The sequence below is a fragment of the Athene noctua genome, chromosome 16, assembly GCF_965140245.1.
Source record: "Athene noctua chromosome 16, bAthNoc1.hap1.1, whole genome shotgun sequence".
NCBI lineage: Eukaryota > Metazoa > Chordata > Aves > Strigiformes > Strigidae > Athene > Athene noctua.
In genome coordinates, this window is record NC_134052.1 from 15,700,202 (window position 1) to 15,727,467 (window position 27,266).

At 43.8% G+C, this 27,266-nt stretch overlaps 1 protein-coding gene across 2 annotated transcripts in view; it reads right to left on the reverse strand.

Moving 5' to 3' along the window:
- Positions 1-1,949: 1,949 nt before the first annotated feature.
- Positions 1,950-27,266, reverse strand: part of DNAJC5 (DnaJ heat shock protein family (Hsp40) member C5) — a 34,619-nt gene continuing 9,302 nt past the window's right edge. Inside the window, exons 2-7 of one of the 2 annotated variants that reach the window (XM_074919864.1) lie at positions 19,603-19,672; positions 19,324-19,385; positions 14,351-14,487; positions 11,781-11,994; positions 9,660-9,831; positions 1,950-8,932 (exon numbers count right to left, since the gene is read on the reverse strand). In XM_074919864.1, the coding sequence (XP_074775965.1) occupies positions 8,829-8,932; positions 9,660-9,831; positions 11,781-11,994; positions 14,351-14,457 (597 nt within the window). In that variant the 5' untranslated portion in view covers positions 14,458-14,487; positions 19,324-19,385; positions 19,603-19,672 and the 3' untranslated portion in view covers positions 1,950-8,828. The remainder of the gene's footprint in view (positions 8,933-9,659; positions 9,832-11,780; positions 11,995-14,350; positions 14,488-19,323; positions 19,386-19,602; positions 19,673-27,266) is intronic. The other variant, XM_074919863.1, reaches the window with a different exon arrangement.

Below are 27,266 nucleotides of genomic sequence, written 5' to 3' on the forward strand. Positions count from 1 at the left end.
GGTTGCTCAGACCCTGCCCCCGGGGTTGTGTCCTACCGCAGCCTGTTGTCAGCCTGGGAGGGGTCACCATCACCTGTGAGTGATCAACATCATCCATGAAGCCATCATCATCACCTATGAGTTGTCACTGTCACCCGTGAACCCATCACTGTCACCCGTGAACCCATCACCGTCACCCGTGAGTGATCAACATCATCCATGAAGCCATCACCACGATCCATAAATCATCACCTATCACCCAAAAGCCCGTCACCATCACCCGTGAGGGATCACCATCACCCATGAACCCGTCAGTATCACCCATAAATGATCACCCATCACCCACACAGGCAGACACCAGCACCCCGCAGGGACCCGCAGGTCCCTCATCCTCCTCCCAGGGCTGCACGAGCAGCAGCTTTGGTGTCAGCCACCAAACCCATCCCGGAGAGCCGTGCTGGGTCTCCCAGCCCAGGGCTGATCCTCTCCGAGGCTGGTGGTTACGTGGGACAAAGCTCCTCGCGCCGCTAATGCGCTGTGATCGCTTTGTGGGCTGGGCTGGGGTTTTTTGGTGGTTTTTTTTTCTGTAAAGCTACATTTTCTCCCATTATGGAGAAAAGGTGAGGAATACATAAAAGCAGTAATTACTGCAAGGAAAGGGAGGAACAGTTTGTTAAACCAGAGGCAATGACAGGCAGCAGGAGCGGCTCAGAAGCACTTTTTAACCCCCTGCAGAAAGCTGGGGCTTTGCTGGGGCGGGAGGGGGGGTCTCAGAGCAGTGAGCTGAGGCCCCCAGACCTGGCAGGAGGAGGAGGAGGAGGAGGATTTCTGCTACTTGCAGGGTGCAGCAGCAGCCTCAGGCAGGACAAGTGCTCAGGGAGTGGCCTGGGACACCAGGGGGGACAGGCGGGTGCGTGGGGGGCTGAAGGGGACATTCCTCTCTGGGACGCTGCTCTGGGGGCGGCCGCGGCTCTTACAAACGGGGTTTGCTCCAACCCCCAGCTGGGACCTGCACCCCGAGACCCGGTTGGGGCTTGTCCTCCCCCCAGTGTTGCTGCAAAGGGCCCGAAAGCTGCCGCTTCCCGGCCTGGCAGCAAGTCTGAGCCTTTTAGTGTCACAGCTGGGCTCTGGGACGAGGTGTAACAAAACCCGAGCTTGGGGGCTCTCGGGGGGAGACGAGCATCCGTGTAAGAGCTTTCCCGACTGAGCATCACCAGCAAGAGCATCACAGCCCCCCCAGGGAGGCCGGGCCCCCTCCCTGAGCTCCCAGACCATCGTGGTGGGAGCGTTTGCTCTGCGGCAGCCCCCGGGAGAAGGAGGAGAAGCGTCCCGGTGCCATGCGCAGCCCTCTGCAACCCGCGGGGTCCTCGGTGTGCCCCCCCCCTCGGCCAGCTCAGCCATCCCGGCCCTGCGTGACCACCCTGGGGTGGGCACAGGGACAGACAGGACCTCTGGCACCCCGGGGACACGGGAGAGGGGACAGAAATCGATAAAAGCTCAGCCGGTGCCAAGAGGGCAGGGGAGGTGGGTGCTGTGGGGGAACACGTGCCCCAAGAGAAAAGCTTTGGCTCAGCCTCATGCACCCAACCCAGCCGGACCCTGCACCCCCCAGCCCCGCTTTCCCCGGGGTCTCTGTCCCCGCAGCTTCTCCCTCCCCCCAGCAGCACCTTTTCCAAGCGAGGCTGCAGCAGCTCACGGTCGAGGAGCCAAACCTCGGCTTTCAGCGAGGGATGCAGCTGCAGTTCCAGCAGGTGCAGTCCCTGCCCCGGGGACCCCACACCCCCCCGGAGCTGTGTGACGTACCCGTACTGGGGAGGGACACGAGGGGAGCCCGGAGCTCTGCCCCGTCCCCCCGACACCCCACACAGCCCTTCCTGGGACAAGTTCCAGCGCCCAGAGGCGGGAAGAAAAAAAAAAACCAAACCCCAACGCGTGTTTCCGCGTTGAAAACATTTATTTTACAACAGTGGTTTCCGATAACTTAGCAATCTTTATTTTAGTTTATATTCGGACATACAATACACAAATTACCATGCTAAAACATAAAATAATTCCTTCTGCTGTAACTGCGTGTATGTACAGGAGCTCAGTAGTATCGAGTGTTACAATCCACAAGGTTCAGACAGCCACATCTACTTACATACAATTCAAAGTATGGTCCTTTAGTAACATAACAAAATATATATATGTCTATATTATAATTGCTTTTCAGATGCATTTATACTTCGATTGTGGGTTGGTTGGATTTTTTTTTTAACTTTTTTTTTTTTTTTTTTTTTTACTTTTTTAAAGATGGGCTCCCCCCAGCCCACCCCAAGTGCAGTGCAAACGCTGAACGCATCCTCTCCCGGCACCCTCGGCTCCCTCAGGCTGCCTGAAGAGGCCGATCCAACCGAACCCCACCATGAATTACTTAGTTTAGGGCCTTGCTCACATGCAAAATGAATATAAACCGCCTCGGCTGTCTGCGAAAACACAAACCAAAGCGTCCACACCCAGCCCCAGAAAAGCGGGGGCAGGTGGGATGAGGGGAAGGACGGGCAGCGCCCGGCTCAGGCGAGGAAACAGCGAGCGTCTGGGACTTGGCAAACCTCAGAGTTCATCCACCCCGACGGACACAACCAGAACTCCAAACGCGCGAGCGATCCACGAATTCCCCCCCCCCCGATACTCCCCGGCAGCAACCCCCGGGGTTTTGTGCATCAGGCAACAGCCCCCGGAGCGAAAGGCCGGAGCGGGGGGCGGCTGTGGGCTCGGCCCAGCACAACCAGGAGCGCCCAGATCACAGCCCAGCCTCACTGCTACGGCCTGCAACCACCCCGAGTCCTCACGGGGCCAACCTGCGGCGGGCCGGGACCGGGCGTGCCAGCGCGCCGCGCAGCCCTGAACTCACGAGCGAGGAGGGAAGAGCCTGGCAGCAGCAAGTTGCTTTTCCTTCCCCAGCAGCCCAGCTCTCCCACCTGTATCACCCATTTATTTATACAACAGGATCCTTCCAGCGCCTCTTTCACCAGCCATTTCACCTGACAGACCTTGTTTGTTTGGGTTTTTTTTTTTTTCCCCCCCTGCAGCCAAAAGGAAAAAAAACCACAATTCTGGACAGGCAAAACTCACACCTTCCGCTCACCTGGCTGAGAGTTCACAGCAGTACTTCGAGCCAAATTTCGTGTTTTTACCACCAAAGAAAAAACAGCAGCAAGTACTAGGTGCACACCTGTTGTATAAATATATACATATGTGCATATATACATACATACACACACATGATGTTGCAATCCAAAGCCTCCAGCGCGGGTTTGGCCCTTGCTCTGTGAGCTCACCGAGTCCCACTTTGGAAAGTACAACGTAGTGAAAAAGAAGGAAAAAAAAAACAAACCCCAAACCAATGTGTTCTATCACACCTCGAGCGACGAGCACGTCCACCACGTGGCAACCAGCCCCCGCCCCGGCCTGCGCCGGGCCAAGTCACTCCAGAGATGGCCCCTGCCCTCCTCCTCACCACTGCGTCTCCCTTCCTTCCTCCAAGGGAAGGTTGGGGCAGGCAGAGCCCAGCGCCGGCCGCAGGGGCTGGGGACAAGGGGCAGCTCGTGGAGTGCAAGCAGATCATTGAATTTTTGGAAGGGGATGACAAGCAACCGCTGACAGACTGCGAGAGAACACCCACACGGCTGCCTGTGGGGCAGAGGGAGCAAAGACAACAGCACTCGAGAATGAATGGCCACTTTATATAAGAGCTTCCTCTACACATATACATATATATATATATAAAAAACCACCAGAAATTCCCAGCATCTAGCCTTTCGACGACAAAATTAACTGTGCATGTAACGTTGGCATCTGATTTCCGAATGAAGGTTTGTCTTCCAGGTTTATGGCATCTGGCTTGTGCAAACGTCAGACAGCGCTTCCCTCACGCCGTTTCTCCCGGTAAAGAAAGCATCTTCTTGGAAGGAAATGGGAATTTCAGTCTGGCCGAGTCCCAGAGAGCGCGTGAGCCTCCCAAGGCAGGACGCGGAGCGGGCCACGGTTCTTGCAGGACTTGAACGCTGACAGATTTCCTGCCACCTTGTTACCTATCAGTTAACATTTCGCTCAAGATATTCTAAGCAGCTGTCGGCGCGATAATACACTGCGAGCTAGATGATTTCCACTAGGATACAGAGAAGCGACATCAAATGATGAAGCATGTTAAGTTTATACCGACCTTACGCGATAAGCACTTGTGCTGGGGGGGTTATGTTTCAGTGCTCGAAGGTTAACACGGATTTAAACAGCATCCAGAATTATTAACATGAGGCAGGGGATGCAAAAGCCTCCCCGGCCACCTTGCAAGAGCGTCCTGATAAACGTGACGCCAATGCCCAGTCGCATCGGGTAGAAAAACCTGCCAGCACAAACACATCTCCAAAATTATCTGGAAATGTCCAGAACGCCGAAGGGCAGCGGACAAAGTTGAGAAAAGCAGGTACCTCTCTCAGGGAACACACACGGTACAAATGCTCTGATCTAACACCCCCCCATCTCCAAAGCACGCTGGTGTCCCTCCACACCGCACCACAGAACCGCTTCACGGATGGGACAGGAATCTCTCTGCAGTCAGGCTCCTGCCCTGGTTACAGCCGTCGCGTTTACAGGCTGACACGAAGGGTTTTGGAAACTCTACTCCCCCGAGCAGAGCCCTGCGGCAGGACTCGGTGTTTCCAGCCTTCCTCCCGCCTCTTTCTGCAGGCTGTGCTCACCTGAACCTCGAAGAGCATCACGTTTTTAAGAACACTATGAGCGCTAATATCTAAAGCAGTTTAAAAATGTTACAAATCTCAAAAATTAAAGACTAAAAAGGTAACATGGCTCTAAAACATCACTGCGTGGAATCAGCAGAAATCTACACCCTATGGGACGCCACCGGGGTTTACGGGAACAAATTTATATACAGATAAATATTTCAGAGTTTCCTACAAACATCACTAACAAAACGAAACTGGCATTTAACGGGTGCAATGCCCCTTCATTCACTTCAAGTGAAGCGTTTCTATGACAGTGCGTTGGGGATTTCCCCATCTCCAGGGAGGACGGGGCAGGTCCAGCACCTCCACCACCTCATCCTCCTCCTCTTCCTCCTCCTGAGGGCCTTCCCCGAGCCCTCCCCACAGCCAGTCGCTCTCCCTGCTCCCCCCCCAAGCTACAAGCTGTTCTCCACACAGTACAGCTCAGGAATAGTCAGTGGTCCTTAACGCCAGCCAGCAGAAGCTCTGCAGAGCAGATTCTCCCCGATACTCCTCGTCAGGAGGAGCTACAAGTGCTAAAAAAAATTGGTGCTGAAGAGGTTTGATGAGCTAGAGGGAATTGGCTCAACTACTGAAACAGAGGTCTCAGGCAACTTGTAAAAAATGATACAATTTTTAAGAAACGAAAACCACATAAAAAAAAAAAATAATCAAAGCTCAAGTTTTAATTCTGGCAAAGCGCTGAACGGAGATCAACAGTGCTCAGGTTTAATTTTGGAAGGAAACATTTTGCATGTGAGGCAGGGAAGGGGCTGCAGCGCCTGCAATGCCGTGCAGCTCGGGAGGGGACAGCACAGCTCCACACCCCCGAGTGACCCTCTGCACCGGGCTTTTAACCGCTCAGTCCTTGTGTTTACAAGGATTGAGCTTGGCTATTCTGAAGTGCAACTCATGTTAGAGCCTGGATACTCTTGTACCTGGCCTACAAGAGCTGAAAAAAAAGTGGGCATTAACCTACCTTCTGATGACACGAGTTTTAAAGAAGCCATGTTTAAATAGCTTGCTTCAAGATCTACATTAATACACAATGATTTTAAATTCAGAAATTAACGTAACACGGGCAAACTTAAAAGAGTTTCAAAGCCAGTGAATATTCATCTAAAAACGTGTTCTCCTGTCATTCCCTGTAACTGGGATCTCAGCGTAGTTTCCCTTGGAGCATCTAACATCATTCTGGCATATAAGAGACTAAATTACTGTTCACGCACCGCCCACAGACACAGCTGAAAGGAAAGCAGTCCCTCTCAAACTCCTGCCTTGCTAAGCGAAGAACTAAGCCAGGAAATTTATCCCGGATGTCACCTTTCCCCAAGCAGCACAGAACACGGGTAACGGCATCGCCTCTAACCCTCCCTCGCTGCCCACGTTTCAGTCCCGATGTCTGGAGCCTGCAGAGCAACCCCCCACCTCCCACCAGCCTTTCGAAGTTCCGTACAAGCAGCCCAGCGAGGTTAAGAAATAAGAGTGTTATTCCAAATGAACACCGACAACCAGCCCCCAGTATCGGGGGTCACAGTTGCTCCGCGGTGGAGCAACGACCGAAACGACTGGCTTTGTGTTAGGTGAAGGTGGGGAGATGGAGGATGGCAAACTACAGCACGCAGGGAACAGCCTCTTCCTCGCTCTAACGAGTCACCCTGGTCAACTATGCTCGTTTACAAAGCCAAAAAAAAAAAAACAACCCTATCAATTTTTATTTTTTTTTTTTACTAAGAACATAATTTGCGTAGACAAGGGCGATTTTAACCACTGAGTTTCTAGAGGAGAAAGCCTGCAGATATTCAGGCATATTCCAGTGTGCAATTTGACATCGAGAACAGTTGATATGACCTTTTTTTTTTTAAGCCTAAAAAATCGCTTTTCATTTCATTCCAACGGGTCAAAGACTTCAATTAAATAAGGACCTCAAGCTAAATCATACATGCCTGTCCTCAAGGCCGCCCAAGAGTTTTCCAGATTAAAAAAAGTCAGAAGTATCTTCCAGTAAGCCACCAATTTCAGGTCTAAAAGGACTATCGACAAGGAAGAAGTGATGTAAGTGTGCTACTGAAATCTAGCCAGTCAATTAAAAGTCACATTTCTTTTTGAATTCTGGGGACCCTGATGTGGTATCAGGATCGTGCTTATCTGCAACAAGCTCACATGCAGGCAACAAGCGTGTGTTTGTACCAACAGCTACAGCAAAGTCTGATTTTGCAAACGCCCCCCTCGCTTCGCATCGAGACCGTGTTCTTCTACCCAGCGTGTTCAACGCGGTTTCATGTCACGTTTTGCGTGGCCCATCGTTTTCAGCTCATGCAAAGATAGCGTTCTGATATCTTCAGAACAATTCTCTGGCAGGAGAGTCCCCTTCTTTTTCTGGTGGTTTTCTTACAGACTGACAGTGCTTTACCCGTTCTGAAGTAACACCTGGATCTTGTAAAAGAGCAGCAAATACCAGGTGGAAGGCTGTAAATAGCCTCTCAACAGGTGAAAACTGAAAAGGGGAGACAGGGGGATACAAAGGACAGCAGAGGCATTGCGATATAAAACCATAAAGATCAAAATTAAAGAGGCTGTGATTAACTGCTAAAAGTGCCAAGTGTAGGTCTTCTGGTAGCTGTTCTAGATCCTGACTCAGTATCCTCTAAAGCAGGATTATTAACAACAAAATATCCCGGCAATTCAGCAGCTGCCTAAAATGCCTTTTTTTTTTTTTTTTAGACAGTTAAATCTCAACAAACCAGTTTCTAGAGCAGTATTCCGATATGATTTGGTTTCAAGATAGTACAGGGAACCTGTCAATGGTCTCCCCATAGTTGTTCTGAGTAAAAAGAAAAACAGTGGTGTAAACAAATCTAAATGCAAGACAATGTGCAAATTATACAATATAAATACAAAGAAAGGTATTTTGTTCTTAAAAAACCACTAAAGTACTCCACAAAGATGTTCATGAGAAAATTAAAGGGCTAGTGTGTGATAAAAACTGTTTAAAAAAAGACACATAATACCCCATTTGTCTATTAAAATCTCAAATTATTAGACCAAATTTTTAAAAACCAATTTTTTTTTTTTTTTAATGTTTATGCTGTCGCTTAGTCTCTGCATTTGACTCACTTGCTCAGTGAAAACCAATTAACCAGTTTCACTTTAAGATTCTCATGCACTCAAAAAAAAACCCCAAAAACAACCTGCGCTATTTGGTCTTTAGCATTTCAGGAAAACAACTGAACTCAAACTAAACAGAATTGTGCTTGAAGTTCAAATCCCACCGCCACCACCAAACAAGCCTGTTCACAGTTGGTTTTGTGGCAAACGACAGTTTGCGGTTACACTGTCACTGAAGGTCGCCTTAGAGCTGTTCATCAATTTTCTGTTCAAAGATTGGAAACTCTCCCTTTTAATTTTTCAAGGTAGATTTATTTAAGCTGAAAACCAGCATTAAAGAGAACTCCAGCTCTGCAGGACTGGCATTTTTTGGTTCTTGGCTTTGTAAACTTGTCTAGATAACAACGTAGGAATACAAGGAGGAATAGAAGAATTGGTTTGTTGCACTCAAAGGAAAACCATGAACTTTTAAAGGTCTTCGACAGCTCAGCTGTACGGAAGAATGGTGGCTTCTGTGAAACTTTTTAAATCTCATTTTTAGGCCAGTACCACTGCTTAAAATGCAGAATGTCTCCATCACACTTATATTGTGACAACTCAATACATTACACCACAGACATTTAACATAACTCCATACATGCTATAAAAAAAAGGGGGGGGAAAAAAAAGAAAAAAAAAAAAAAGAGGAAACAAATAAGACCGTAGCTAAACTGCTTTAAATACTGCATGCTACAGCACTTCACGTATCGTCAAGATACGACACTGAAAGGTGACAAAAGGCTGAAGGGATTACAAAATATTTTCGGCAGGTTGGAAAGCTGCCTTCTTACTGTGGCAGAATTATTCCCCCTCCCCATTCTCTACTTCTAATGTTCATGATTCTAGTGTTGAGTTGGCCATGGTTTGTTTTTTGTTTTTTTTGTTTTTTTTTGTTTTTTTTTAAATTTAAATCCATTCTAATTACAGTGTTTCCTTAGCTTAATTAAATCCATCGGTGTGGTAGCTGGGGTGAGAGTCAGCTGTGAGCTGGGTCGTCTCTGTGGCTGATGCTGGCTGTATCACAATAGGTGCGTCTGAGGCCTCTGCAAAGCGAAGACAAAAGGTTTAGCACACCAAGAAAAACCAGCAGGATCACAGGTTTTGGTAAGTTACACCTCCCTACGCCACTTGGATACCACGATTTTACACTCCTCTAAGAGCACGATGATAATTTGCTGCTTTTCAGTCCACGCACAACACCCTTTGGGTCAAGCCTACGCGTGGGACGTTTATTATATTTCCTTCTTCAGGTAAGAGCAGCTGATCCTTGCCCACCACCCAGCAGTGCCCGTTCAAAAACACGACCAGAGCACGCACAAGGCTCTACAGTTTCTTAAATGATGGGTTTAACTGCACAGAAATAGCACTAGATCATCATAAACAGTGTTAGATACAGTTAGTAGGGCAGCCATCCTTTACCTTTACACTTGACACAAACTGCCTCAACACCCCCAGTCCTTTGGGGTAAAAAAGCCCCTTTCTGGAATCACACGTGTCTGGGTGGTGACGTTACTCCAGTGCCACGGGAAGGGAGCTACGTGATGCCTACTGCTCGGAAGCTGACCCCACCAACTTCCATGAAGACCCTCCAGGAGTTTTCAACAACTCTACCCCCAGTGTTGGAGTTTCCCACCCAATTCCTGTGCCGCAAGTATCCCCCAGAGCCAGACCTGCCCTGATCTCTGCACAGCACGTGCTGCTCCTCCACCACCGCCCCGGTCAGAGACTGACTGATGGTCATTCCAGAAATCCCACAGCGTTTTTACCTACCCCTTTCATCTGACTGCAACTGTGCCTCCAAGTCCTCTGGAGAGACGTAGTATTCCTGCTCTTCGCCTTCAGGAGGTTTAGGTTTACACTTCCCACAGCAACAATTACAGCAACAGCACAGACAGCAACAGCAATAGCAGCCCGTGATGAGCCCACAGAACACAAACAAGGCCTGCAGAGACAGAAAACAAAGAAATATTCATAACCTCTGCCTGCCACACGTGACCACCGAGTTTGATATGGAAACCAGAGACCAAAAATACAGCGATGTAGAGACAGAACTTACTAACTACTGGTTTACGCTTCATCACCAAGATATGTTTAAAAATATGTGCAAAACTGGCTGCAGCTCTCAACATTTTACACTGCGGCGAATACTGCCAACCTGCTTTAGTTGAAGAATTCCTACAATCCTGGTTTAAATGGACTATTCTACATCTGCAAGAAGATGCAGGTCTAAGAAGTGTATCTGTCTTAAATCCAGAGGTACAATAGTTTCTGGAGCAGAGGAGGCTGAGGGGAGACCTCCCGGCCCTCTGCAACTCCCTGCCAGGAGGGGGCAGAGAGGGGGGATGAGTCTCTGGAGCCAAGGAGCCAGCGCCAGGCCCCGAGGGAATGGCCTCAAGCTGCCCAGGGCAGGGTCAGGCTGGCTCTGAGGAAGGATTTCTGTGCAGAAGGGGCTGTTGGGCGTTGGAATGGGCTGCCCAGGGCAGGGGGGAGTCCCCGGGATCCCTGGAGGGGTTGAAGAGTCGGGCTGAGCCAGCGCTGAGGGATCTGGGGGAGTTGGGAAGGGTCAGGGGGAGGGTCATGGTGGGGCTGGAGGAGCCTCAAGGGCTTTTCCAACCCAGATGGTTCTGGGATTCTGTTTAGGACAGATCATAGCTTGCAGAAATAACCCTGGAAAAGATTTACGCTAGCTAGTTGACACAGAGGTCAGCATGTACCTACAAGTAGAGACCTGGACCTACTCAAGGCTGTGACACAGCCACAAAGCTCACCACAGCGAGGCTGAGGTGAGATGCCACCAACACAACTCGAAGCCAGCCCCACCTGCCAGGTGCTTATCACAGTGACAACGGGCAAAATCAAAACAGGCCACTGGGCAACTGTTTGAAAAAAATAATTCTAAAGCTAGCAAACCAGCACAGTGATACTCCCGTTCGCTTACTGCAGGGGAACCAAGAGATGGAGTCAGTGCTGGCAAAGGGTAGAAAAATAAACCCATGAAACGAAAACCTTCTCCTCCCCTTGGCGTTTCATCAGCCATAAAACACTGTGAACAACATCACGTGACTAAAGTAAGCTGCTGCAGTTATGGTTTCATACTTCAGTTTCATAGTCACGCTGTCTTTTACTTACTACTTTCTGTGCAAGAGGACTGCAATCACACCAACTCCAGAATGCAAAAGCCTGGACAATTGCAGTACGAGAAATGTGCAATGTAAAACATGGGGTTTTTTTGCACTTTTGAGTCAATGTGGCAATTCTAAAATGTATTACTTGAAAAGATAGAACCATATTACGCATAAAAATGATTCAAGTCCAGTAAAATACAGGAACTCCTTGGTACTGGCAGAAGACTCCCAGAAGGCTTCTACACATTGAGTTTTACATGAGCTTGCAGTCAGCTTTTGGTATAGTGGTGATACTCTCTCTGCTCCAAGAGAAACAAGGATGGGCAAGTGAACAAATAACCCGGAGTCTCAGGCCAGAGTGATTTGAGAGAAGAGCTGAAGATGTGACACTTGTTCAGGGAGGTCTCTAAGTTTGTAAGCTTACTTCTAAACAGGATCTGTGTGAGCTCAAGGTCAGAGTCAGGACTCATTCTGCAAAATCATTCTGCAAAGAGAATACCCCCCAAATCCTCATCACTTTGAAACCCACTAGAAGGGTTCAAGCTTCTCTTAGTAATCTAAGTCCTGCCTATGAGGGCTGTATCACTGAAAGAGAATATGAAAATACTTCTGATCTAGAGATTGCAACACAGCAAGAGAAGGTTAATTACGAGGTGTGAGAAATTCAGCGATTTCCAAAAGTCAAACCAGACACAATTATCAAATGGAGCTCTTTAAGCATTTTAAATACCAACCCAGAGTAACTTCCCTTTGCATCTCTATTTACCTTTGCCCACCAGCTGGATAGCACGAAGTATGTGTTCACATTTTCTTCACCAAACTGCTCTGCTACATACAGACCCAGAGAACCATACTTATCATAAATGTTTCGCTTTGTGGCATCGGTCAATATTGCGTGTGCATTATTGATCTCTTTAAATTTTTCTGCAGCCTCTGGATTATCAGGGTTTTTATCAGGATGATATTTCAATGCCAGTTTCCTGCAGGAAAAAAAAAAAAAAAAAAAAAAGAAGAGAACTTTATAGATTAAAAACTGGGATTTAGGTTCCTGGTTTTTTGATTTTATTTTTTTTTAATTCCATTGCCTGTCACTCAAAGGAGACTTTCAAGTTCCAGTTGGTTTCCTTCATCTGTGATTCAACTTCCCTGATGATTCTTCCTTGGATGATAACAAAAGGCTACAGCAGTGTCTAGCTCAGTTCACAGGATGGACTTCAGACCGTTGGATTCGGCCCTCAGAAATCCAATGGAAAAAAAGAAAGACATTGAAGAAAAGTAGTACTCTTTTTTTTTTACCCCTCAGATCCAGCAATTTCCACAAGTTAAGTTTTGCTTCTGCTAAAGCAAAGACCAAGCTAACAGAAAAAAGACACACCACAAGTCTAAGATAGAGTACCAAAGAACAAATAAAAGCAAACTGCCACAGCTGATCTGCAGTGTCTGAACACAAAAATAGAACAGACAATCACTTTGTGGTTAATTCACCAATTCCTGTGCAGGAACAAAGTATCTTTCAGTTCAAGCTTTGCTAGAATAGAAAATGCTTCAGAGTTGCGAGTTACCAGGAAATCACACTGTACCTCCCCTCGTCACGACAGATCTTTCAGCTAAATGACAGCACTTTACAGTCCTCGGAGGTCTCTGAACATAGCACCAAAAAAAAAATCAGATTAAGCACTGATAAATTTGCTAGTTCTGAGATGGCCCAGGCTATTTATGGAAATCAGTAGAAAACTGGTCAAACGACTCCTTACAAACAGAAAAAACGTGCTCCCAAGCAGAAAAATGATAGAGAATTGTATGCTAACGGTTCTCCTCCACCAAAAAATGTACTTGTTCTCCTACAGAAATTGTCACAAAGCCCCTTATTTGAGAAATACACTAGAAGCCTGCAGATGTTTACACGTCAACTTTACAGCGGGGAAACGCTGACAAACACAAAATAAAGATTTGGGCAAGCACACATTTGGACGTGCATGCAAATATATCACAGTGATCAAACAATAAATTGAGGCTTGAAACACTCAAACTATAAATGATGCTGTTCAGTTAAATAACAGCCACAGCTGCCACTTATGCCATAGCCTCAGTGAGGACTGAAATCATCACAGTTTTTATAATTAGAGGGAAGTTATATAAACCTGGAGAGGGTTTAGCTACTATCAGGGTGCAACGGATAAATATATTTCCCACTTCCTAAATGAACACAAACCCCACAGCCCACAGGCCAGCAAAGGATGTTCAAATGGAGTGAAAACCAGAGGTGGTCAGTCTTTGCGTAAAGGAGCAGAGGAGACAAGATCAGATGAAGGTTCAGGTAAGTACGAAGCAGCTACATTTCACCTCGGGATTTAGTCGGGTCGTTCCTCCCCAGGAAAATTTGTTGCAGTTTTTTCCTCCAAGAAGGTAAAATTATTTTCCAGTTGCTAAGGCTTGAAGTTTACCGATTCAAACTTCCACTTTTAGGAAGACACGGGTAATTTTTGAGAATCTGTGGCCCCAGTTTCTTCATAAACTTCACCATGTAGTTGCCAGCAGTATTAAAGTGAAACTTTGAATGGCGAAAAGTTCTGGTAAATGTTAAAGACTCAAAGAAAACTACTTTAAGAAATGAATATCCTCGTGTAAAGATTACTACTGACCCCTAGTGTAATGCCAAACACATTGCCACTTGTCAAACAGTACGTAGCTCACGCTTATGGTGAAGAAGCAATTACATTTAAGCAGATTTTGGGGAAACGTGGAAAGGGAGGATGTTACAGGACTTTTTTTGGCTCTGTTCATGTGCCTAGCTCTTCAAGAAAAGAAATAAAGAAAAAAGACCCTCTTTTAAAATAGTAGCTCCACATAGAGTAAGAAATTCTGAATGGGTTTTTAGGAAAAAAGTCATTGTTGATACTTAGTTTTCATCCTTATTTGCATTTTTAAGCCTCACTGTGCCAGAATTAGAAATGATGGACAAAAGGGCTGTACTGCACATCTGTGGTCCCTGTAAGCCAGACACAAGGCTACGTAACATGAAGAATTTAACTCTGATCACACTGGCTTAAAACTCTGTTCAACTTTAGATAAAAATCTTTCAGAATGATACCACGTGTTTGAGACTTTAACTCGGAAATAAGATGTAAAAATTTAACAGCATTTATATCCAAAACCTAGGCATGTTTTCACACCAATTTCTGCAAGAAGCAACCATGTTTTCACCTGGTTTTCTTACATGTTTTTCTCGCAAAAGGTTTAAATAAACCAACTCTAGCCTGTACATAAAGAGGCCACCTGTCGGACACTTAAGTTATCAGTGCTGTTGGGCAACAGGTGTAAAACCTGAACCTTTACCTGTATGATTTCTTGATATCATCTGAAGTGGCGTTCTTGTCCAAGCCCAGCACGTGGTATAACGATTCTCCAGAGGTAGAGAGTGAACGTTGCCTCTGGTCTGCCATCTTGAACTAACCTGAAGAGAGAACTGGCCCCTGCCAAGAAAAGATTAAGAAATACTTAAAAAAAGAAGAACACAGACATCCTTAATCAAGTCATCCTTAAAACCATTTTTTGTGCATGAAAAATTCATCTTTTATAATCTTTTATAACTTTTATAAAGTTTAGATGGGCTTTGAAAAGGCTCTTTACATATCTGGAAGTTAAAAAGTGACAAAACTCAGTGAATTATCTGTGAAAACAACTATTCCATTTTCAACACACCAGGCACCGCAGAATTACGACTGTATATACTCAACTCTTCATTCCAAAAGCCCCAAATCAACAGCTGAGGTACAGCTATGGGTATGTACTACATAACACATCCCTAAAGCTATTTCATCTTCATGATTAGTCTTAAGATAATTTATTTACGGTAATACCTATAAAAACAATTTGACATCAGAGAGCTTGCTATTACATTGAGGCTGATTTTTTGCACCACACTTGCACAGGGGTGATTTCATTTGCATTTTCATTTGTTTAAAAAAAAACAAAAAACAAAAAACAAAACCAAACCCAACACCACCCAAACCTCCCAAAACTCCAGCCTCCCATCCCATCGCAGACACCAGGTTGAGCAGAATCCTGTAGCCAAACCCAGTTTGACAAGGCCTCTGCATCCCACTGTGCAAGAGGGAATGCCTGTCCGCTTAGAGATCTCCCCTCTCACTATTTAAAGTCGTGGATCAAACGTTTAACATCTATTCTAGTTAAAATGATGCTACTTGAATGTGGATTAACCTCCTGCTCCAAATTCAAATGTGCAAGACCCAAGAGGTCTCCCCTGTGCCATGCCACGGGCAGGTACGGTTTTGTCCTCTAACACCCTGAGGAGATTAGCATCTGCCGTTCTTGAGCTGCAGAACTGCCACCAGGATGAGCATCGAAGAGAAGACTATTGGCTATTTTTGGATTATGTCATTACAGTTAGCCTACATCAGATTATGTAGTCTTTGAAAAAGATATTTAAAGCACCAGACTTTTCTAATTTAACCCTTTATCTTACATAGCAAAGTTAATCACTTCACCTTTTAAAAGGCTGCCTGAAAGAAAAACTCCCAGACATCTCGTGCTGCCCAGTTCTTGGCACGACCTCACAGTATTGACACACTTCACCGAGCAACAGTTCTGCTTCTACCAACACAGGGGTATCGTCATGCCTCTGCAAGCGTGTGATGAGGTGGCAAGGACACGGACAGAAACACTGAATAACTTTCTTGTTCATCTCCGAGCCTACTGTTAACTACTCTTCTGCATTTGGCCTCTCCAGCTTTACATCAGTTTAACCCTGGAAAACACTGGCTAGACTAGCAAACTCTCAACTCGTTTCCTTCAAGAAGTCTTTGGCAGTTCTAGTGAGTTTAATTAAAAGCTACCTAATATGGAAGCTATACATTATTATTAATAATAATAAAAGGTCTAAACTCTAATGCTGTAAGAATTCAACACACATCCCAAATCTTACAGGTGAATATGTGGACAGGGAGAGAATATATTTTATTTTCTGTTGAAGGACACTGTTCAGCTACCAAAAGGTTTCTGTATGAGAGGAAGATTATTGAGTCCTGTGAGACACAGCACAAATAATTTATTTATTTGGGCACAATCTGATTCAGCGAAAGGAAAAAAAAAAAGGAAAAAAACCAAAAAAAAAGGTATTTCAGGAATGAAATCCCACATCCAGAAATACCCCAGGCACAACCCTCAGGGACAGCTTTTCCCATCCACAGCTACGGGTCAACCTGGCTGCAGGCTCCCAGCCCCCTCTGCCCGAGCAGTCCCAGTGCTGAGGTCAAAGACTGATGATCCTGACATCTCTCTGGTAATCTAGCTAATCACACGGGCCTGCTCCAACCACTGCCCTGGCTGCCCCACCAGCTTCTCCTGCTCTCCAACCACCACCACAGCCCTCCTGGGACACTCTCCTGAAGCTCTCTCACACCGGTCACCCGGCAGCAGCATCCAGCCCCGGGCAGCGTGTCTTACTGCTGCTGCTCTTTGCCAGGGACCTGTGGGATTAATCCAAAATCAGGGGGAGGGAAAAAAAAAGCAAAAAAAAAGCAGCCTGGTTGAGATTGTATGTGTTAATTTAGCTCTTCCAAAGGCATTGCTTCCAACTGGAGCTTCGAGGGCATTATGAACGTTTGTGTTGTTTAAAGTCTGTAGCTCTATTTTTTATTTAGGTGTAACGAGCTTCCTTTAAAATCAATCCAACATGCCCAGATGCTGCAGATCACAGGTATACACACGTTCTGCTTAATAAAATCTCCACTGTTAAATTAGTGGCCGATTTGTCCAAGAAAAATGGAATTCAATTTGGTCCAGGCGATGTCTATCAGTCTGCAGGCTGCCTGTCAAGACTAAAGACAGCCAAAGGAATAAAATTCCACACTGCTGCAATCTTTAATCGCTCCAGTTTGAACAGTTCAGGGTACCTGGAGTTCCTTGCAGTGGGGTGTCTGTTTTTTAAAACTAGTATGAAGTGGACACGTTGGCTTTGGCAGAAGAGTGGAGGACAAGGTGGTAATGGGAATTCATCTGGGAAGTTTGTTATTTAAGGGAACAGAAGAGTATTATTAAGAGGAACACAACCTTTGCCTTTTCAAATATGAAACGGACAATAAAGGTGCAAGTTATTTAAGTTCAGAGTACTTCGTAAACCAGGATATTATCTATCCTACTGTTTTTACAAGTGGCTTTAATTCACAGTACTGAAAGCTGCTCTGTATTTTTAAAAAGTGTTGTATGCAGCCGCAACAAGCCATCTGCTCCGTATTCTAACCAAGCAGGATGCCCTGAAGAGGTTTCTCTCAGAAGGCTCTAGGCTCTGAAGAAAGGTAATCCCCTGGATTAAACAGCACAGTTTTTAACCATCTGTGTACCAGAATATCCTGCACTAGTCAGCTTTACCAGAAAATTCAACTGTTTTAAGCACGACCAGGTAAGCATCATTGGTACCACCTTGCTGAAAAGACTTAAATTAAACCTGATAGGTTATATGGAAGCCAGCTTTAACATTTTAAATACATCAACAGTAAACTAGAACCTCAGAAAGACTAATTTTATCTTCCCAAAAGAATCCTATCAAGTTCTGTGAAACTTGTGATATCTTAGTTTCTGCCAGGTCTGCTGACCCTTTTGTAAACTGCATTTAACTCATCAAAATGGCAAGCCATTATTACAGCCAAGAAAAAGGAATAGTTCTCTGCCAGTTTAGGGAATTAAATACTCACAGAACATCCCAATGAATGCCAGTGTGCAAAAGGGGTGACAGCAGATCAGGTGGCCAGAAGCAGGGAGGGAGGATAAAAACTTCATCTGACCCCGCTGCAGGATGCTGCAAAGAATTTAACTGGAAGGGGGTAACGAGGGGCAACTTTTCCAAGAAAATATGCTTACAGCTGCGTGGCAGGACGGAGGGCGATGGTTACTGACACTGCTCATGCAGGGAGCAGACACTTGTAGCAAATTGCAGGAGTCAGATCCCTGCTAGAAAGGAGCCCCTCGCATCAATGTGGTGATGGAGGGCCGATCCAGAGCGCAGTATCAACAATATTTCAGTGTCCTTGGCATCTGAAAGCAGGCTAACAATAGTACTTTTGTTTCACTTCAAGGCTGAAGTATTCAGTATTTATTCATGAACAAACCTGTGGAAACTGTCAAGTACCAAGTTGCCTAAAATACCACTTTTCACATATCCAATTGATTTTGTGCATTTTTCCATCTAAGTCACAAAGGCACAGCTGCTTACTCGGAATTTCCTCACCGGAGGACAGACTGCTTTTTAGAGGAGTTATGGCTGTTCAGCTCCACTGATAAAAATTAGAAGGGGCAGAGGAAACCAAGCCACATTAACTTCAAAAATACTACCACAGCACGACACTGGGGTACAGCCTTCACAGAATTTCTTAACACCTGTATAGTCATAAGTTCAAGCTACCAGAAATTTTTTTTTTTTAAAATCACGTCGTGAATGCATCTGTCAATGCACAGACCTTTAAATACATGTTGTTCACAGCAGTTTTAGTGAAATTTCTTCCACGGAGGGAATCTGGCTGTCAACAGTTGTTCCAAAAATCCTGCTGTAACAGAATAAATCTACCACCTCCTGACATGGTAAGTGATACTTACCCACTAGACATGAGACAGTGGAGAATCACTAAGCTTAATGGATACTCGATCCAAATTGCAATGAGTTTGGTTGAAACCAGAACAAAACAGCTTCCGAGTCCTTCCACACTTCACCAGCAACACAGAGAATAGAGGAATCCCCAAAAGGGGCAGATAAGATAGAAGAGGATTAAGAAAGACAAGCTCAAAGCCATGCTGGGAGCGCTGGCCAGGAGAAGAGGAGGTCAGCAGCTGCCCTAGCACAGCCCAACGCCACCCAGGCACCAACCCTGCCAGAGTCTTTAACACAAAACTCTCTGCAGTGCTGTCAAGGCCTCTGCAATTACAGTTTTAAGAGCATATTAGCAGATGATTAAAGAACCTAGCCTGGAAATGATGTTTTGCCAGCTCTTACAAAAATTAAGTCTAGCTGATGCTTTATTATACAACTTTAGGAAGCACTGGAGTTCTTTAGGAAAGATTTGTGTTCTACAAAGCATTTCTGGTTACTGACTACGTGGTAAAATATGTCAGTTAAATTTAAGATTACTAGCTTTTCAAAGACTTCCAGTGTAGAAAATTAACTACAGGTGTTAATCTTAAACTAAATTATTCTAACTCAACCAGTATTTACTAGTAAAAGTCTAAATAAAAACACCAAGCCAAAGAGTACTTTAGTAAATATTGATTTATCACAAAAATGAAATAGCACCACTGGCCTTCACATCCTGTCCATCTGTCTTAGATTCATTTAGAGTCGTTTTCACAATCTGGTATTTTTCTAGGGTGAAAAAAAAATCATTTTTAAAGGGGAGAGGAGAGAAACATATATAAGAATGTATTACCAAGAAAAACATGAGGTGTTTTAAGCTCAGCTTTGTCAGGCGTTAAGAGATTTCGATACGAAACTTTGAAATTTGTTTCCTCAGCATTATTTTGCATTTAAATGAGTGGATTGATTTTTTTAGCTACAAGAAATGAGCAAATACAGCACTTACCTGGTATCTTGTTCCAATATTCTAAGGTAAGCGGTAACAGCTTCCACACACACCTCTAAAACTGAATCTCCTGAAGACAAAACAAAAGCAAATCAATTGTTCACTACCTCATGTTGAGGGCTCATGTTGCAGAGTTAGCATCACATCATTTTATTACAACAATCCTTTGTAATACGCCAAAGGCAAGATGGAAGTGAAATAACAGAAATGTAACCTTCTATACTTATACAAAGCTTCCACTTAAAGCAGGTGAGTTTTGACGCCGGTGGGAACGTGGAGGCATGCTGCAGCCTGGAGGTGTTGAACAGGCACCCACCTTCCCAGGACACGCTCAGCTGGCCTCAGAGAATGCACTGTAAAGGCTGCACTGAAGTATTTTCATGATGCTTTCGCTCCAATGCCACCTTGATGTGGAAGTCCAGAATAAAACGCAAGTGGTTTTAGCGTCCAAAACATTTTATACTACCGTAAGTCTCCACAGTGTAAATACTTACCTTTAGAATTGATTAGCTGTCAAAGTAAGTTACAAATACTTTAAAGTATAGATTCAAGGGCTTTATGCTCTTATCTTAGCTTCAGCTTCTCTTCCAAAACCCTTTACCATGTGAAGGACACACACTTACCTAAAATAAAGATACCAGTCACACAGAGGCTCTAATAACCATTATCTGTTTAAGACTTTGGACTTTTTCAAGTCATGCATTTGTAAAATATCTACACTTAAAACAAGAGAAGCGTGTTTTTCAAGTCTGGATAATCTGTAATGTTGTTACAGACAGCTAAAGCAGCTTAGCTGCAAGCTCTGGCCCAGGGGTTCTGCTGCCCTACGAGGGACCAGCCCAGCTCCGGCACAGGCCAAGCCACGGCAGAGGTGGACTCTGCCCCAGCCCAGAGAGGTTTAGAGACATTCAGATGTCTTCAAGACTAAGCGTGGGGTTTTTAAAATTTCAATAGAAAAACAGTATTGTCTGTACAGCACCTTTCTTCACAAGTTAATAACAGTGCTGCCACTAAGTCGATGGAGACGTGCGAGCACCCCGGAGTAGCTGAGTGCCACCAGGCCACAGGAGAAATTTCCATTGAGAAAACCACCTTCTTATCCTATTCACATGCCCTCACCCTGAAGCAGATTACCCAAAGAAGAAACAAGTCTCATTTCGGCATACAAGGAGGAAGAGAACCCAAGATGAGCCAGCAACATCCCCCCCTTCTTTGCAGTGAAGGCAAAGTTAGACAGGTTGGTCCAGATCACTGATCACATGAAAATAAGAGAAGGAATGGGCAAGAGGAGCCTAATAAATGCTAGATGCTGCTATGGAAAAATTTAAGGGGGAAAAAAAAAAAAAAAAAAAAAAAAAATCACTGCAACAGATTAAAATATCTTTCTCATTAAGCAGGTACAAGATGCATCTAATCCATGTCATTAATCACAAAGTCACTTATGCGTTAGATTACCGAACAATAAACTTCATAAGTGGGACTTCAGAGCAGCTTTTACCCGGCAAGTCATCGCTTAATCATCATCCAAACCCTTTCAACAGATTCCAAAGAACAAGCTCTGAATGCACTTGAGAAATAAACTCCCCATTCAATTAAAAAAACCCACGCCTGTCACGAACTAGAAGGTTTTGGTGTGGCAAACGGAGATGTTGGGAATACACCCAGGAAGCTGCTGGCATTACTGACCACTGAATTTATTTAATGCAGCCTGTAAGAAGCTGCTCAATCTTCACAGCAGAACCATAAATAAGAACAAACCAACAAGAAAATAATCAGCCTATTGTTGATGGATCTATTCAGTTCATTTGATAGCTACCGACAAAGGACTTTTTCTGAAAAACAAAAGGCAGGGAGCGCATAAGCTACAGGCAGAATTTAACCTTTCCCACTTGGATGGACCACGTGCCACATTAAACACTAGACTCGGATGCAAAATGTCCTTTTTTGTGAACCTATAAAAACCTCCTCTTAGGGCACTGGGGACCAGAACAGAATTAGATGGACGAGTCCACCCGTTCTGCCTCTGGTCACTCTAAATCTTCTCTTTCAATCTCTAGCTAGAATATACACTTTTTTGTTTTGTTTTTTTTTTTCCTAAATAAGCCCTGCCTGCATACCTAGATGAAGACCATCTTTAAATTTACCACTAATCCTGTTTCAGTCAGCAACCCAAGCTTCAAAAATGTCGACAGTCAAACTGAGAAACAGCTACAGTATGCTCAATTTATGGATGTACACTGCTGGAAATCTTGTCAGTGAAACAGGAGAAGAAAGCAAAGTCCAAATGTACGTTGGAGATTTGATTACACTTGCTTGCCTTCGACAAAATGAGCCATCCTGCTAAAGTCAACATTCGGCATAGAATGAAAATACGATGATGGGTGGATAGAAGCTTCGGATAGTTCAAATACAATATTCTGGCCCAGGCCTCATCAAAACTCCATCAGAAAAGTCTTTATTTTTTATAGCATATATACATAATACCTAGCCATGTACAGAACTAGAATATATAAGTATTTTTATTTTAATATAGATGCAAGCAGCGATATTTTCTTCAGCCTCTCCGCTGTGCCAACAGAAAGTCTCATTAACAGCAGAAAGCCTGATTTACAGCTGAAAATAACCAAACAAACCCAAAATAAATTCCAAAGGAAACTAGTTCTTATAAAAATCAAAGTAACATGAGCAACCTGTGCCAGCTACTTCGCACCCCCTGTTCCTCACTCCCGCCGCAGCACGCTGCCTTCCCGGGGCTTTGCTCGCCTGGTTTCTGGTGCGAGTGGCAATTCTAATTTAGTGACTCAGGGATGTTTTGATCTACCCATCCAATCTCATTATGCAGCAGGCCAGATCCACTGACCCAGAGCTCTACATAATACCCTGCTTGTAACTGCTCGCAAATATCTCTCCTCCTTATTACATGATATTCACAATACAAACAAAAGGCGAGAAAATGAAAGGACAGATGCTGGAAGAAACGGAAGTGTTTAAAACCAAGATTAATGGATGTTTACCCGGTTTCAAAAACCACAAAAACTCAGAAGAAAAAAAAAAAATCTCAGGAAGGGAATAAGTAATTGTTGAAGAGGCAGAGAATACATATGCACGTATGAAAATCAGAAAAAAAGATTAACGATGAAGATAACAAAAGCAAGCAAAGCTACACGAATGCAAACTAAATGCAGCAACACATTAAAATGGTGATAAGTTTTGTAACACAAATGAAGAAACACGCTTAGGAAGTTTGCCTGCTCTTTCAACCATTTTGCTCATACCAAAAGCAGCTCTTCTAGACTCGTTTGTCCTGCAAATTGGAATCCAATTTATCTAATATTTTCCCCATACACTGCGACCATAGTGCTCAGCACCTTTTCTTCCTCTAACCCAGAGCTATATACTACCTTCTCCTTACAGAAATCAGACATGCTCTCAAATCCATGCTTTTTGATAAAAAGCACATCTGTTTCTTCGGTCTACCCTAACCTCCTCTGACAGATGCAGAACCATTTTTATTTAACAGTTCTATTAACAGAATTGCCATCATCCTGCTCCATATGCTGTTAACAAAAAGAGAGAAGTATCTTTAGGATACCTGGCTTCATAATCCATCTCTGCCATGTACGTGAGCTATATCATAGTTATCATGTTTGTAAAGAAATAATGCTGCCATTAAGACAAATAAAAATATTTAAAAAAAAAAAAAATCATTAAGACAAAACAGAAACTCCCAAGTCTTCACTTTCACATCCTTACTTGCTCACATCATGTGCAAATGAATCAGCGTTGGAAAAATGATATGAAAATGCTGAAGGTGAAACAAACTGGCTAGTAAGTGCGCTCGGAAGACTACTCCTGTTTTGAAGTACTCTTCGTGAACACTCCCCTAGCCGTCTTGAAATAGTCATTTTTAACCTATTAACTGAAGCACTAACACTTACTATTTCACTAAAGCATCCAGAGGAAGTGTTCTGGTGTTCCTTATATTTTTTGTACCACAGTACAAAAAGCCTTTTAGCTAAATTATACGATTCAGTTTGTAGCCTTTTGCTAAAGGTCATGTGAGAAATTTCATATCCGTTAAAACATTCTGTTTTAACATACAAACCCTGATGTAAAGCTACTTTAGTACCCAGGGAATTAACTCAAATGCATACATCTTTCTCGCAGACAAAAAGAACTTTACTATGGCCAAATTCACTTCCCTTTGGGAACAGAAGATAAGTCTCCAACAGTGAAAGACTGCAACACTAAATTCTTCCCTAAATTCTCTTAAGTATAGGGGGTTTTTCAAAAATAGAAACACAGAGTTTTTAAATAAATGGAATGTGGGACAACACAACTTCTCTGCTAAATTTAAGTCTAAACTGATGTAACATCCATCATTAACAGCAAAGAGAGGTTACACTGAAACTTGTGACAAACGTAACTACAGCGATACAAGTGTTGTTTCTCTAATAAGCTTAGCAGATTAAAATTTAGCCATTTAAGTCTGATTGACCAACCTGTTATAAAGACTTGTGACCTTGTACCCTACACAAGAGTAAGATTCAAACCTACTAGAGAATGTTTTCTATATTAGGGGAAAAAAATGTAAAGTATTAGATTTACGTTTCCTATCCTCTCTCCTCAACTAAAAGAATTACTCTTTAAAACCCTGTTTTATTTAGTGGATTCCCTACTTAGGATTTCATTGCCACTATTTAATCCTTCAGCAAAATTAAATTATTGTTTGTGGCATCAGAGTAATTTATATGGCAGAGTGCAAGTGTCACAAACTGCACAAGGCTACAAAAAACCCTACATCTGCTTACTCAGCTATTTTCAAACATGAAAAAATGGTCATTCTGTTTGCTTCATTATTACCCTTAATTCTTTCTCTCTGTAAATCTGTGCAGTGTTTGAATTGCTTTAACTACTCATAGCATGCACGTTCACTAGAACAAATCAGAAAACCCACAACATTCACTGCTGTGGGTGGAGTGATACTGATGCCACTCATTTTTTCTAGAGAAGTAATATTTTAAACTTCTTCAAAAGTGTCAACACAGAGGTACAGCTCCATTTGTGCCAGGTGGGTTGAATAACTGTATCAATTAAAAAAAAAAAATCATATTGCTCACGACTATACCAATGTAGTCAAAGCATTAAACCTTTAAACTGTAGAAAAAGTCTTGGAAGAAACAGACGGGTTTACTCACAGAGAGATGGGATTTAGACTACTGTGTCACACCTGTAGGTAAGACAACTACAGGCTTTTAAACAGCGATGAAAGAAAAATTACCTATTGTTTCATGTGACAAAGGGTTCAGTAAATTGGATCAATTGTCACCAACCGCTCGACAGCCCGCTCCGTAGGTCAGGATGAGATTTCTATTGCATGAAGCAGTAACTGTACAACACACACACAGGAATGCAAAACCACTTCAGCAACAAGTCAAGGACACAACGCTGGCCTAAGCACTGCCTTTTCACAGCAGGGGCAGGTTTTTGCCTGCTCAAAAAGAAGGAACAAAGTCAGGTGACAGAGTACAGCTAAAAAAGCCATCTAAGCAGTCTGAGAGGCAAAAGAAAGGACACAGTGATCTTCCCAGACATGAATGCATCTTTCAAATTACGAGTTGGTCGCGAAAGAGAAAGAAAAAAAATATTTATCAGAAATTAATCTGGAAGGGCAGGGCAGGGGGAGATTATCCTCTCTACTCATCTACAGTAGCAGGAAAAGAAACACAGCTATCTTCTTCTGCTATCAACTGTGGAGGCAGATGAAAAGGTAAATAAGAGTTTCCCACTCTTTAAAATTTAAATAAAGTAAAAGTATGGTTCTACAAATTGCAAAATGTAGGCCAAAATTATTTTGCATTTAATTTATTTTTGGAATTGGTTTGTTGTCAAATAAAACACTCTTGGCAGTTTCAATCATGAACAGTTTTTGTTAACGACTCTGAAAAGAATAGTTTATGTTAATGGGTAAAAAAGCAAATATGAAGATGAGGCGGTACCAAGAGCAGAAGGTAATTCACATACCTTCAACCTGATCTAAAATGATCAAGTCTGGTGTTTCCCTTTGACAAACTTTATTTTCAGGTTATTAATCTCTGCCTTTTTGTTCTTTAATAGTTATCTCTTCCCTACCAAACACACAAGTCATCCTCTTAACAAGTTATTAATAAAGAAGCAAACCAAGCAGAACTGAATGGCAGAGTTTATAAAGCCAAGTTTCCAGAAAAAAAAAACCACCCACCAAATGGCCTAGATCAGGAAGGGAAAAACTAAAATGCCTTTATACAACCACCAGGAATCCAGTGTAACTGTCTCCACAATATCAGAACCTTTCTTTCTACTTCATAGGGTAATCAGTTTTTGGTAATTAAAAGATTTACTCTAAAAGTGAAGCTTATTTAATAATACAGGCAGAAAAGAAACATTTTTCCCCCATTTACTTTCACCTCATGTATCTGATGGGGTCCTCCCAGCCCAAGAAGGTGCATAATTACTCGAGCAACACTTGTATCCACTCAGTTAAATTGTGAAGGCTTCATTTCCAAAGATTTTTGGCTTTTGCAAAGTTTAAAAATTAAGCATGTCTAAAAATCCTTTCTTCTCCTAATTGTTCAACTGTATTTTCCCAGCTTTTGTGGAGAGTGAAGAGGAGACTTCACTATTTCATTATTTCACTTCCTCACAGAAAATGCCAGAGAAAAGAACATTTTAATTTCCTTCTGTAAAAAACAGAAAACATGGGCTAGTTCTACCATGCATTCAAAGACTTCTTTATTAGATCATGAAGAAACAAAAGCAAAACCAGCACAACAAATCTGTCTTTTCAGGCAAGATAGAATACTAACAAGAAATGTTAAAAAAACAACAGCAACAATAAAACCCCAGCCCCAAAATAAAACCAAACCACCACTCTTTGCTTTCCTTATTGCAAGGCTGGCAAGCGAGCGATTTGCCAGTACAGCGTCAGGTTAAGGCACTCCAAGCCAGGCCAACAGCTCAGGAATCCAGGTCACAGCAGAGCTACAGCAACTTTGGGTGACGGGTCCTTGGCGTAAAGGCACCCGTTGTCCCCGTTCCCCGCTAGTCAAACATCACAAACACAACGGGAAGTCGCTCCTGCAGTCCTGCAGCTGAGAAAAATATGCCAGGACAGAGCAAACAGTGTAATAAAAGATGTTTAAGCTTGAAAACAATATTTTTGACAACTTTCAAGAACACCCTCAAAATCACCGCTTCCAAGAAACAACAGATTAAAGTTATAATCACACCAATAACATTTTTTAAATAGCATGATGCTCTTTTCCACTCTGGCATCACCAGACTCCGTGGAAGAACTGAAGGGCTGCAAAACTGGCCTGAGTACCACCCGCCACCAAACTGCACCAGCCGGTTAAGCCTGAAAAAAAACGCCAAGCCGAGGCATCACCAGGAATAAGTGCTCTTACAAACAGGACACAGGCTGGAGGATAAACCCCCTTTGAAGTCAAACACTGTGCTACGGTGAGGGGGTGAGCCCAAACCCAAGCAGATCATCTCCAAGCCCCCCACGTAAATCTCTGCCCCAAACACAACTCAACTGACGGAGAAACCACAAATTTCTTTTCCCACAGCCAGTGTCATCTGAAACAAGGCCCCACACTCCCCCAGTGATCACAAGACCTCAA